Genomic DNA, 14,537 nt, shown 5'->3' with positions numbered 1-14,537 from the left:
ACATTTACATCACATTTTTTTTTTATATTTATTTTGTATAGTGACATGTTCATCTGTTTTTCTAATGGTTTTAAAGTTGTTGGCAAAGAATGAATTAAATATGCTATATCTCATTATTTCTATAACTGTCACAATTAAAAATATTATCAGCTAGTTAAGTTTAAGAATCAATTGTATCCAGACCATTGATGCTCTAATCTATAGAGGTGTCTGTCTCATTTCTGGAAAATACTTTCTATATTTGCTAATAAGCTGATGAAATAGACTTTTAAAGATAGTTAAGGAAGCTATTAAACCAAGAGTTCCAAATGGTGAAGTTGAAATCATCCCTTCGTAAATTTTACCGACGCCATCACGAGTTGGTTGACCGTTATGGAATAACCCTTTCACAAATGATATCGGATATGTTCCTTACGTCGTAACTACAATCCCCTTCCCTTTCATGAATTTGACCTACCGAATTAGACTATTTACCGGATTTGTAATCACATAAGCAACACGATGGGTGCGGCATGTGGGGCAGGATCTGCTTACCCTTCCGGAGCACCTGAGATCACCCCTAGTTTTTGGTGGGGTTCGTGTTGTTTATTCTTTAGTTTTCTATGTTGTGTCATGTGTACTATTGTTTTTCTGTTTGTCTTTTTCATTTTTAGCCATGGCGTTGTCAGTTTGTTTTAGATTTACGAGTTTGACTGTCCCTTTGGTATCTTTCGTCCCTTTTTTATAGACTTGAAACAGATTTCATGTAATAGACTTCTAACGATATAGTTATAGACTTGAAGCAGATTTCATGATCAACAGCTTGTAACTAATTAATGAAACAGACAATGACTTATTGTGATTGATTTGAAATAAAATATATCAAGAAATATAAATTATTCTGTACAGTCATATTTGGTTATTGATTTTATTCTGTAACTTATACTAATGTCCAGTAATGAGATCCTTTCTTCCAGTATCTTTAAGACCATCTGTTATATAAAAAAACCAACCTGTTAATTAGATCGAGATAAGCTGCTAGACATGTTATTTTCTGGATTTAACAACAGTGTGTTCTAATTGATAGTTTATGTTTACTACATGTAAAAGTAAAATAACAAAACTACTGAACTTACCACATGTAAACTGGCCAATGTGGTATGATTGCAATTATAAAAGTTAAAGCAAGAAGATGTGGTATGATTGCCAATGACACAACTTTCAACAAGGGACCAAATGACATACAAACTAAAAACCATAGTTCACGGTACAACCTTTGAAATATAACCAAAGCCCATCTAACACTGAGTTAGCTATAAAAAGCACCGAAATGACAAATGTTATAAGACAATTCAAAAAAGAATATATACAAAATAACAAACTAAACACAAATATGTTGAACAACAACAAATGACAACCACTATACAACAGGGTCTCCACTTCAAATTCTAAGGTGTGAATCCTCCCCTTTAATACCTGTGACAGTAGATAGTGTAACAGTACAAAATAAGAACAAAATATGGAAATCAATTGAAAAAAGATAATTTCCAGTTAATTTGTGCAAATAACTTTGTTGAATAATGTGCTATTAAAGTTTGCAGTACATGTGTACTACATCTTAAACAATTTCCTATCTTTCAACCAAGAATATTTTAAGATAGCATTATTAAGAACAAAAGAGGGGAGATAATTTTATAAACTAGTTTTTGGTCCTTAAAAGTTGTACATGCTTATTCTCCCCTCGAAGTAGTCAAGAGAATCAGAAGCAACCATGGTCTGTGGCAAGGAGTTCCAAAGGACTATACAAAAGGGGAAGAATGAGTCCTGATAGCTTCTGTTATGTTTTTTATATTGTATGATTTTTTATTTCCTCATTTTAACATGATTTAGCCAATGCAAAATATTTGTCTTTAAAATGACGTATTCTTATTCATTTCAGAAAAGTACATGTGACAAAGACAACCTTAGATAAACTACACAATAAAGACAAATATGAAATAGAAGCTGGAAATGGACAATCTAGAAGTACTTACCTAACTGAACATCAAATAGAGACATATCTTATTACCACAAAGATGAAAAAAGTAAATGGATTGCATACCTTTCTAGCTCAATATGGTCCTCTGTTGCTCTGATATTTTGTATTAATGATAGGAAACCTCATTGACTTTGACTTGTCAAGATTAGGAGCATTTTTCTAAAAACCTACTAATTGATTAGTCTCTTAGTTTGAAATGAAATACAATTCGTTTCTCAAATAGAACGACATTGGGAGCATTTTATTTTAGGATGAAAACTTTAGAGAGTTGATTTTTATTCTGAAATTTTGAAAGAGAAATATAAAAATTGTGAGACCAACATTATAAGCCCTCAAAATAATTTTTACCTATTTCTTTTCTTAACACATTTTTCTTATGCTTTAGTCTATTGATTTTGCACTTAAAATACATAACTTATCACAATTCAAAAAAGATGTGGTATGATTTCCAATGAGACAACTCTCCATAAAAGATCAAATGACACAGAAATTAACGATATGTCTTTAGTGTACTGAAGAGTCAACACGATGAATAGGCCATAGTATTTTTTTATTCCCAAGCTATAGGTAAAGTTTAGTATAACTTAATCTAAATGTTATTCCTTTTTTTCTGTCTTCAGTTTGATGAGAGCAGAAGAATAAGATCTCGTTTTGAAAGCAGTTTGAGAGCTTCACTGAGGGTTACCAAATATTTAGAGCAAAGTTGGAATGTGGACAAACCTTTTGCTAATTTGAGAGTTAGTTCCATGGCAACAAAACTGTTGGGTTTAACTGTAAGTACTTGATCTGAAATAAAAACTTTTTGTTGTGTATCAAGGATATTCTCAAATATATTGAAAAATGAATCCAATCTTTGACAAATTTAAAAAAAGTCATTTGGAAAGAATGGTAAAAAAATTTCTCACTAAACATTTTGAATTTCAGTCATACTGGTCAACATAAAAATTTATAGCAACGTTAACAGTACTGCATTAGAATTTAACTTACTGAATTTTATAAAAGAAAAATGTATTCTTCTACTTCTTTGTCAAATTATTTATTTAATTTATATATTTAAGATTATGGAAATGACCAAGGTAATTTTCACTGATTGAGTCACACAAAAATAAGTCATATACAGATAGCACAATAATATAAACTACATTTGTTTTGTATTGGTACTAATTTTGAAGTTTTACAACTGATGAGAAAACACACTACAGTTCAGTTTCCTGATTATTATCAATGTTCCCTTTATTAAGAATATCTTTACAGCAGATGTAAAATGTAAAATAACAAAAATGCTGAGGAAAATTCAAAAAGTAAATTAAAATCCCTAATCAAATGGCAAAATCAAAAGCTCAAACACCTAACAAGAAATGGATAACAACTGTCATATTCCTGACTTGGTACAGGCATTTTATTATGTAGAAAATGGGGGATCAAATATGGTTTTGTAGGTAGCTACACCTCTCACTTGTATGACAGACACATAAATCTATTCATATAAAAAAAACTTTGAGAAGGAATTGCTCAGAGATTTGAAATGCAACAAAAAAAGAGTAGAAAAAGTTAATAGATGAACACATTTCTTCTCTCGATGATAATTCTTTTGATGAAAGTGTCACCTAAAATGTATATTGAAAAAAAAACAATGTAAATTTAGTAATTGTGGAAAGTAATATGAAAGTTAAATTAAAAAATCTCTGAATCTGGAACATAGATATATGTTAAATCAATTTAAACAATAGTGCCAACTTATTGATTGGACTTAATCATTTAGAAGGTAGATGAGTTGACTATTATTGTTATTGTGTCATCTGATAGTGTCAAGCTGTTGCTAGAGACACATGGAGTTCATATCTATCTTCCGTGTTGTAGTTCATGTTACACACTCAATTATAATCTTTGAAAATGACAAACTGTCAAAAATTCTTCTACATGACATGAAGACGAAGTATGGATGCAATGTTAGTTTTCAGGTTCATGAGGTTTTCCATACCAAAAAATTAACTTGGCTATTTCTGGTTAAATTGTGTAACTTCTGTTGTGATTTTTCATCTGATTATAATCTAAAAATGATATAACTTAAAGCAAAGATTGTTTGAGCTTGACAACATTTCTGTTTGTGAAAGTGTACTTTTTTCCTACATATAAGACCTTGAAATTTAATAACAGTCTTTTGAGATTCCTGCTTACTACACCCACCCCCTTTTTACATATTTGTTCTCTGTTCTCTTTTTAATAGGAGACTTAAAATGTTCAAATACAGAGACAAGTTAGCATATTCATATTTCTTATTGGAAATTTTATCGGAAACTTTAAATTCAATTAGTATATTTAAATTAACAAGTCATTAAAAGTTTTATTTCCTAGTGAACTGTAGTCTGTTTATACTAACATTGAGCGAGTGGACTGGTTTTCTATCATTTTTATCACTGGCTTGGTAGATATCTCCATCATAGGTACACATTTTGTAATGACTGTACTCTATTCACAGCTCACATAGTAGTACTGGCTTGGTAGATTTTCTACATTATAGATATATATTTTATTTTGACTATATTCCTTTCACAGCTTCTACCTGTAAGTGTAAGAAATTAAATAAAACCACAATCATTATATATATATCTAATAGACATTCTTTGTTTTTTGTTTTTCTTTTAACATTTATTTATTGGAGCTTATCGAACCTGATTTTTTCTTATGTACATTCAATTTGTTCTAAAAAAAAAATTGTAAAAAGCAATAGTTCTGTTAAGTCTTAAATGTGATTCCAACTGATGAGGCAGCCATCTTGGGATTCAGTTCAAAGTCAGAAGTACTGACTAATATATATTTTCACCCTTTTCTATATCAAAGTACCTATCTAACCATTTATCCTAAACTTTAATATAAAAGTTTTGAGAACATCAAATTACATATGCTTTCTCAAAAATGTTATTGGTTTTACTTTTTTCGTTTGAAGGACTTTTTATGTATACAAACTTCTTAATTATGAATATGCAGAAATATGAGCATTCCATTTTACAAGAGTAAGTTAAGCTCCTAATACAGAATAAGCATAAATTTATTTTCTTTTTATTTGAGAAAAAAATCCATAAAGGATTTGACAAAAACAAAGTTTGACTATGGAAATTAACAAACTGTGCATGGATTAATCAAAAAGTACAAAATGCATGGGAAGGATAATGGTATGTTTCAAAAAAGAATAAAACATTCTTAGCTGTGACTAGTACTATTTACAGTCCGCGGAAGGTTAGATTGCTTGTTAGTTAATGAGAATACTAATTTATGTTACTTAATTGGTAAGAGTACTAACTATTTAACTAATTATGAATTTTCAGCTATTGTAGTTGTTAGAATATGTCTTTACAAAATGTATTGCTCAATATTAATTTAACTATTCTATGTCATGATCATCATCAACCATTACCGATATAAGATTCTAGTTTATTGTGGTATTTGTTTTCAGATTAGAAATATTAGACATTTTATAATATTAATTTCTTAAATATTTTGTGAAAAGTAAAACTAAAGGTATTTGATAGTAAACAGATGTTTTAATCACATTACCAGTTTTTTTTATATAGTGAAAGTTAATCAGATTTTTTGCTGTGTCATTTTGTTTTTCAACCTTTCCATTTATATATAGGATCACATTCAAATGGCTGCATGCACATAGTAATTGTCTATTGAATTAAAGCTAAGATTTTACTTCAAACAACCTAATTACATTTTTGATTTAACTTTATTGAAACTGATTATCAAGCATTACAGCATACTTTGAATTAAAACTTCGTTGTTCTTACTTGCAATAAATCATTGTTTAAGTTTTAAATTGTGAAATTTTCTGCGTAATTAAAATGACTAAATTGTTTATTTCATTGTAAAGTACAGCAGAGATTTATTTACATCAATGCACTGATTTGATCTCATAATTTCAATACTGATTAATTGATCTGAAATAAACATAGAGCAAGTGCAATTAAAACTGAGTGCTTTGCCCTTCAGTATATAAATTTGAAATGTAGTTTATCAATATATAGCTTAAAGTGTTCTCTTGTGAAATAGGCTTAGTTCAGCATCAATAAAAATTTCCCCACAGTTTTTTTATTCAAATGTCTTTTCAAACAATAAGAAAAATGATATTTATAATTCCAATCAAGGACCCGGTAAATTGACAGCATGATGACATGTACCCATTAAACAATATATCCTGATTTGTAACATATTTTTTTTGCTTTAGTTTATGAAACAAAATATTAAAAGTTCATATAGATGTTATCATGCTAGAGCTAAAATGAAATAATAAAATCCAATGTTCAATTTTTAATCAAGGTTAAATTGATGGTCCATAATTTTATTTTGAAAGTACCTACTAAAGGTATCAAACTGTTAAAGGAGTTTTATATACACGGTTGGAGACATATTTGATCATTATTACAGAAATTATTATGATTTATGTTTCTTTTTTTTTAATTTAAGTTAATGATTACTGCTTTTAGACTTTGACTTGAAACCTGACACTAAATTAATTCATTGAATTTTGGTTTAAGTTGAAATTTCTCTTGTCAGATATTATTATAAGACTTTGTTGTTTACACAAAATTTTTGTAAATATCAAAGTTAATTATTTTATTTTTTTACAAAATCCATGCTAGAGAAAGAAATCTTGAAAGTATAAATTCTATCACAAGATTTTAATAGGGGAAATTCTTGATATTTAAGATTCAACTAAGGTAACTGAAAATTAAATTGTTCGGCTTTATTGATAAGAAAATTGCTGCTGAAATGTGAAAATATGATATCAATCAAGAGTGTTACTTACTCATACATGTAATTCAAATTTGCAGAAACATGTCTTTCAAATGAACAATATCATTGACTTGTCCAATTTATAATGAGTCATCTAAGAATAAGTTTTTACATATAAAATAATATAATTATTTTTTCTAATTCCACAGAGCCTAGCATTTTTGGATTCCAAATTAGTATACAACTCTATGTCAGAAGATAAAAGGTAATTTCTACGTTTTTTGTACATTCTCAATTAAGAAGTAAAAAAAAGAATACTTAATGACATTGATTAGCTATTACTATTGCTGTAAATTGAAGAAGCTTGACTTTGAAAGGGGACACTGTCTTCTTGATCAATGACCTTGCATGGGAATGCATTGTTATGTCTTCTTGATACAAGACCTTGAAAATGGACACGGTCTCTTTGATAAATTACTTTGAATGGGGATGATGTCTTCTTGATACATGACCTTGAAAGGGGACACTGTCTTCTTGATAAATGACCTTGAATAGGATTAATGTCACTTTGAAATGGGACACTGTCTTTTTAATACATGACCTTAAAAGGGGACATTGTCTTTTAAATACAATGTATGTGACCTTAAAAGGGGTGCTGTTTTCTTGATACATGACCTTGAAAGGGGATACTGTCTTCTTAATTGATATATGACCTTGAAAGGGGACACTGTCTTCTTGATACATGACCTTGAAAGCGGACTCTTGTAACAGTCTTCATGATACATGAATTTGATTTTGGGACACTATCTTCTGATACATAACTTAAAAGAAGACTCTCTTTTTGATACATAGCTAAGTTTATCACATAATGGTGAAAAAGATAATAACAAATCAAGTTTTTGAACACATATAAATGTTTACTCTGATAAAGAAATACAACTTTAACAGAAGTATAAATAAAAAGAATGATTAAAAAAAAAGACAAACTTAAGCAGTAGACACAGATAAATTTGAATGAAGAAATGATAAAAAGGACAAACTTAAACAGGAGTTAAGAGAGACAAACTTGAAGAGGAGTAATAGAAAGACAAACTGAAACAGAGGTTTAGAGAGACAAACTCGTCCAGCAGTAATAGAAAGACAAAGGCAAGATGCGATAAGGCCTGTTTTTTGCCCCCCTATTTTCTCATTTTTCAATTTCTGTTTTTGAAACCTACTTATTATGTTAAAATATTCCTAAATGCTTGAAGTTTGTTAGGATGAACTTCAAAACCACTAATTTTAGCAATTGAGTGAGGTGAGGGGGGTAAACTTTCTGTTATTATTCAAATATTGTAATTATTATTCACTATTCAGGTGTTTTGTACAACATCTTTTTCCGTTTTTAAGTGCCTGCGCCAACGTGACCCAGGATTTTTTTTATTCCCCCCCCCCTACCTCACTCATTTTCTGAAATTAATTGTTTTGAAGTTCAGCCAACTAAACTTCAAACTTAAGGGAATATATTTATGTGATACGTATCTTTCCAAAACAGAATTTGAAAAATGAGAAAATAGGGGGGCCAAAAACGGGCCTTATCGTACCTCGTCCTTTGAACAGGAGTGATAAAAACAGACAAACTTGAGCTATCCAGGTCAGATGGTGAAAATGACATCATTAAACATTGACATCTAAAAATAAGCATTCTACAGGAAAAAACATATTGAACTATTGAAATACAAAACGGTAAATGCACAAGCAAACTGAACTTAAAAAAAACCAGAAAACTGTGCACTTTAATGTTTTAAAAGTTTTAACAGAAATATATTAAATTCTGTGAAAATATTTTTCAGCATTGCAGCCATAAATGACCAGTTGAATGCAGAAGTAAATGAAGATCTTGCTAGAAAGTCCAAAGATTTAGGCAGAAGATAGTAAGTCGGTGTTTGATGGTGAATCTTGTCATTGTACAAACTATAATTATTATGAAAACTCTACCATTTCTGACTGTCCATCAAAATATTACATATTCAAAGAACACAAATTTGAAGTGTATTTGAAATACCAATACACTTTAAATCTATTTGTCTGCCATTACTGGACATCACATACAGGTGCCTGTAAAATTTTGACATCATAATTGAAAATGTCTGATGCCACAAAGGAAAAATGATTGTTTATATGACAGCAATAGTTCAAGTTTTACAGATTCTCACATAGAAGTAAGGCCTATAAAACGCATCTTCTACATATTAACTGTACAGCAAAATTTGAAAATTGAAGGATCTTAAGAAAAAATTAATTATCATTGAGAATCTCGTAGCATTAGTTGAGAGTAATATTGTTACAGCGTTCTGTTATTTAATGTCTGCATAGTAAAACAGATTCTATTGCGTAGAAGGTTATTACTGAAAATTTCTGTTTTCATTAAATTTAATGGAACAAAACCTTTTTTGTTGCATAAGGTGAGATTCAATTATCTATTGTAATCTCTCCATAATTTAAAACAATAACAAGTCTTTGTTCAGATTAATCATTGTCACTGAAAACTAATTGAGTTATGTCCCCTGAGTATTCCTATTTCTCTCTTATTTACAACAGACTAATCACTATTGCCATTTACTGATAATGAAATAGACAAGGGATTGACAAACAGATGTGTAGGATTATGATTGGTTTGGAAATTTGGTTACTCCACTTTCTTTTTTGAAAATTGATCCATTTTTTTATGTAAATTTGTAATTGTTTTTAAATCTTTTAAATGAAACATGATTCATGTTGATTATCATTTTTCTTGTCACAAGAACCTAAAATGTAGTTTTTTTTTTCTCTTACCAAAAGAGTTGTCATGTATTGTGTTCCATCTGCATGTATGCATCGTGTATCAGAGTTACGCCCCTTTAGTTTATTTAAGCATTGTTAGACAGCCATTTTGTATTCGTGATGTATCCCACATCTGACACTATGTGCCGTACGTCTTGACCCTTGTTATGTACACCAAAAAAGGGTCCTGACAGCTAACAATATCAACACTAGTATCCAGCTTCTAACCTCCATCATTTATTATTAATACAAACAGGCTATTAACTTCATGTAATTAATCCTATGTTAACTACTTTGAAGAAAATCATCATTACTTGTGTCACAGTCCAGTTATCAATACATATTATTTATCATTATTCGATTTCCCAAGTAATATCAAACCTCTTGGAAATTCATCCTTAGAGAACCAACTTTACATATCGACAAACTAAGACCCTGTTTACACTGGCAAAAAAGATAGATCGATCTTGCTTTCTGGATATTTGTTGGTATCCTGGTTGTCCAAGCCATTATTTCAGATAGATATTTTCCAGATATTTACAGACCTTTATGTAATCATATTGTCAGTATAGCCATAGAGGTATGAATTTAGATTCTTACATTGATCTTTGGTCTAATGTAAATGGGAAAGATCGATCTTCAATCGGACTTTAAAAGTCTACCTCCAGAATTTGTTTTAAAAAGATTGATCTTAGGCCTTAAATAAAATATCATTTGTTTCCTTAATCCTAAAATTGTACTGTGCATGTTCCGCGGCAAAAACACATGTGTTTCAAAATCGATGGATGGAATAAGAAAAGTAAACATAGATTCTTCTGTTTTGGGATTTAATATCTTCTAAATCAATGAGTTCTATTTCTCTCCTGCGAATCCTCATCTTGTAACGCATTGCCCGTTCCATTTTAGAGATAGTCTACACACATATTTTTGTTTAATGACTTGTGATGTATGAACCAAAATGAAAATTAATAAATCCATGCAAAATCTCAATGAGCAAACTATTTTCTACATCATCTTGCAGTGTGTGTGAGATGCAAAATTTTCTTTTATATTCTATTTTTTAGGACTCTTTGTTTACGAAATATAAGGTAATGAGGTCAGACCGGTTCTTTTTATGTTGTAGTGTAAACACACTGGATTAAAAAAGATCAATCTTGATTGTTCTTGCTTGTGTAATTTAAACGCAAACTGGTCTTTTTAAGAACGTTTCAAATAAAGATCGATTCAATTTCATTGCCAGTGTAAATAGGGTCTAAAATGACTTGCAGTACTTAAATAGACAAAACAGATAAATCAGACAATTTTCCTTGTAAAGAAATACTGTAAATGTAGAAATTATTGTGTAGATTCACTATTTAGATTTTGATGAATGAACAAAAATGCTAGGTGGATTATTGTGATTTTAGGAAAAGCTGCATACCGATTTATGTATGTGTGATACCAGAATGAAAGTTCTTATTATTGCTATACTTGCCCAGTCTCATTATTCATGTTAATAAAAACCTCACAAATATTCTTGAAATTATTGTAAACAAGGAAATATTTTAATCTGGAAAATAGATAAGAAATGTGTGATAAAAAGTAATTTGAACCCAACCCGTGACATAGGGTTCTAGTTACCTAAATCATTGATATTTCAGTAGGAAGTTACTAGCCTTCTGTATCATGTCTGTGTAACACAACTCCAGATACATGTATTTTGTGCATGCAGGGATATTAATTATCACATATTTTTTTTCTCTGAAAATAGGATTAATTCTATATATTTAGCTAAAGTATCAATAATATGGTAAATGGTCAATTTTGTTTAAATATAATTATTATGGCCATGAGAAACCATCACAAATACCCTCGTGAGCTTATAGGTAGCACCTGTTTCCTTAAGTATTTAGTATAATTTTGACATGGTATGACATGTCTACCATCTATTTATGTATTTAAAACGTTGTTGTTAAATGAAATAATTAAATAGAAAAAACAAAATGATCACGAATAGAAAAAGATAGATTTGCAGGCAATGGATTTTTTCAATCCCACACATTGATAATTGGGATATTAATAACCAATTTATATTCCCAGAATACAGCTTTTGTTACAATTATCTAAGTTTAAGGGCATGTGATAAGTGCAATGTTACATACAAAATGAACCAGTCATTATACAACTGAAAAACATGATACACATGTTTTAAAAACCACCCAAAAGCATGATATCATTTTTTATGTAATTGTATTTTCAGTTCCTGGAGGAAAACGAAGGAATTTGATACAGTTCTACTGAGATTTTATGATGAGTTAGAAGAAGACTACCTCCAGCGTCCAGATCCATCATTTAAAATTAGTGTTATATGTGCTTTCTGTATATTTGTTGGTATCCTGGTTGTCCAAGCCATTATATCAGATAGGTATATACCAATGATGTAGAGATATTTTTCTAATCATTTTTTCAGTATAGCTATAGATAATCTTTAATATAAATTAAGATTCTTACATTGAATACCTGTTGATAATACAAAGGGATTTAGAAAGGGTTAAATTGCCACAGAATTGAATATATGTCTATAGTAAAGCCAAAACCCTTGTACAGTCAATATTGCTGTTTGAAATTAGTACCAAGTGAATTATAGAATTGCACGATAATTTTCTGTCATATTTATTCTAAAAAAAATAGTTCAGTGGATTAATACATCTTTTAAAAGTTGAATTTCCCAATTTTAAAACTATTAAAAGATGTTGTATTCTTGTGGATCTGTATTATTATTTCTTGATTTACTCACTTCTCTGGTCTATGTTGAATTAAAATTATAGCAACATAATAAGATTGAAAAATATGACTTTTTATAAAGACACACAAGTTTTTATCTATGGTCGGGTTGTTGTCTCTTTGACACATTCCCCATTTCCATTCTCAATTTTAATTCCAAAAGAAAGGATACACTTCATTTCTGAAATCTCTAAGGAATGCACTATTAGGTATATGTTATGTTAAACAGGCTTGTATATGTATAGCTTTACATTGTACCAAGTAGTTAGAGGTATTGAAATTGAGATTTACTAAGGGAACATTTATGCTTTGAAAAAAATGTAGGTCAAAAGGCTTTCCAGTGTATTTTATCCCTGCTTGTTCTGTATTATTCAACCAAGCAATCCTGTTATTATTTGTACATCATTCATGTATATATTTTCAGAGGTACTGCATATTTTTCCTCCTTGTCTATTGGTATAGTGGTATTTGCTATAACTACTGTGATATGTTTTCTTAGAGAAAGTCTGGTGAGTTTATTTATTCATTTATTTTCAGATGTTTTATGTATAGCTGCAAAATTAGTCACTACATGGATAAATGGTGATAAAGCTTTATAAAATTTATAATAAAAAATTGAAATATTATTAGAACATTTCTACTCAATTGAAAATACAGATATATGAAGATGTGGTATGAGTGTCTTGTTTTGTACTATATCTCATGAAAGGAATGACAAGTGTCCACTATTACCTCATCAGATATCTATACTAATTGAATTATAAAGTTTTTACTAAAAAATCCAAAGGCATATTTCCTATTTATCAAGTATAATAGAAACTTTTTTTTCCAATCATATCAGTAGATAATAGTAAATGGGTGTGAAATATATTTAAATGTACAAATGTATTGCTCCAAGGGAGACAATTCTAATGGAGATGAAAAACAATGCATACTATAGAATGTCCTAAATACCGTACTGTGGATTCATTATATGATTTCCTTAATCATAAACTTAACATCAAAATTTCTTCAAATTTAATATCAATCTTAATGTGAGCATGCTTTACATTGTTATGGGTTTCACATCTGTTGCTAATCAGTTTCCTGAATACTTACAGCAGATTTATCATTAATAAGTGAGCAATACCTTAAAGTATGTCTTGGTTTATTTTCAGAATTCCAAATGTGTGAGTGGTGTGCATTTTAGTCCTAGAGTTAGAATAGTTCTAGCCTTCTTGTGTATATCTGTTATATGTACAGCTGTATTAGTATCCATGGTGAGAATAAATTATTATATGACTCGCTCTTCATATTTAGTGGCCATGTCTTTTACAACCCTTTCATAGGCATAATTCCAAAGTTTTGGTCTTGAACTTACTTGATAAATGCTATTCTGACTAACATGGAAATTATACAGAAATCTTTTGACATGTTGATGACATTGAGTCTTAGAAAAGAGCAGGCAAAAGATACCAGAGGGACAGTCAATTCTTAAATCAAAAATAAACTGACAACGCCATGGCAAATCAAAGGCAAACAAACAAATAATAGTACACAAGACACAACATAGAAAACTAGAGACCAAGTAACACAAACCCCACCAAAAACTGGGGATGATTTCAGGTGTTCAGCTAATTTCAGCAGCTCATCTTAACACAATTCTCAACAAAATGACAGCTATCATGGTTAAAGTGGTCCTATTTCTTTAACAATGGTAAAAAGTATTTTACTTACAATGGTCTCTAGCTATTTTATTAAATGAACATCTACATATAAAACTAGTCGCATTTGGAACAATAAGTCACTATGTTGAAAAACTTGTGTCGTATTCATTTGTCATTTTGTATGTAAAATAACAATAAGTATATTTTTTACAGAGTGTCTGTGATCAACAAATCCCTACCAATGTAAATAGTACAGATAATTCATCCAAAAATACTGTAATAACAGATAATGGTACTGACCAATCAAATACAACTCAAACAGATAGTCAGACAGATTGTAACAGACCTGTTGTAAGTTTTACATATATTTTTGTACTTTCAGTAATATACCGTGAGAAACTGATATAGGTTAGATTTTGTCTCATCATTTCATTTTCGATAACCTGGTTAGATGAGATCTGGTTTTAGTGCTATGTGTTCAATAGACAAATATGCATGAAATATTTGCCACTGGACATTAAGCAACCAACAATCAATCAATCAATAGACTCATGACTAAGGGATGACATAAA

The 14,537-nt window shown here is 29.8% G+C and overlaps 1 protein-coding gene across 5 annotated transcripts in view; it reads left to right on the top strand.

The window, feature by feature from the left end:
• The window catches only part of LOC134721795 (adenylate cyclase type 2-like), a 68,048-nt gene that overhangs the window by 42,091 nt on the left and 11,420 nt on the right, over positions 1-14,537 (top strand). For 3 of the 5 annotated variants that reach the window (XM_063585015.1, XM_063585016.1, XM_063585017.1), the window contains 9 exons: positions 1,919-2,063; positions 2,638-2,790; positions 4,574-4,588; positions 6,964-7,019; positions 8,587-8,667; positions 11,796-11,960; positions 12,744-12,828; positions 13,477-13,578; positions 14,179-14,316. In XM_063585015.1, coding sequence (XP_063441085.1) covers positions 1,919-2,063; positions 2,638-2,790; positions 4,574-4,588; positions 6,964-7,019; positions 8,587-8,667; positions 11,796-11,960; positions 12,744-12,828; positions 13,477-13,578; positions 14,179-14,316 — 940 coding nt within the window. The remainder of the gene's footprint in view (positions 1-1,918; positions 2,064-2,637; positions 2,791-4,573; positions 4,589-6,963; positions 7,020-8,586; positions 8,668-11,795; positions 11,961-12,743; positions 12,829-13,476; positions 13,579-14,178; positions 14,317-14,537) is intronic. The other 2 variants (XM_063585018.1, XM_063585019.1) reach the window with 1 other exon arrangement.

This window comes from Mytilus trossulus, chromosome 6 (assembly GCF_036588685.1).
Source record: "Mytilus trossulus isolate FHL-02 chromosome 6, PNRI_Mtr1.1.1.hap1, whole genome shotgun sequence".
NCBI lineage: Eukaryota > Metazoa > Mollusca > Bivalvia > Mytilida > Mytilidae > Mytilus > Mytilus trossulus.
The sequence above is the reverse complement of the archived record's forward strand: the minus strand, read 5'-3'. Positions and strand labels throughout refer to the sequence as shown.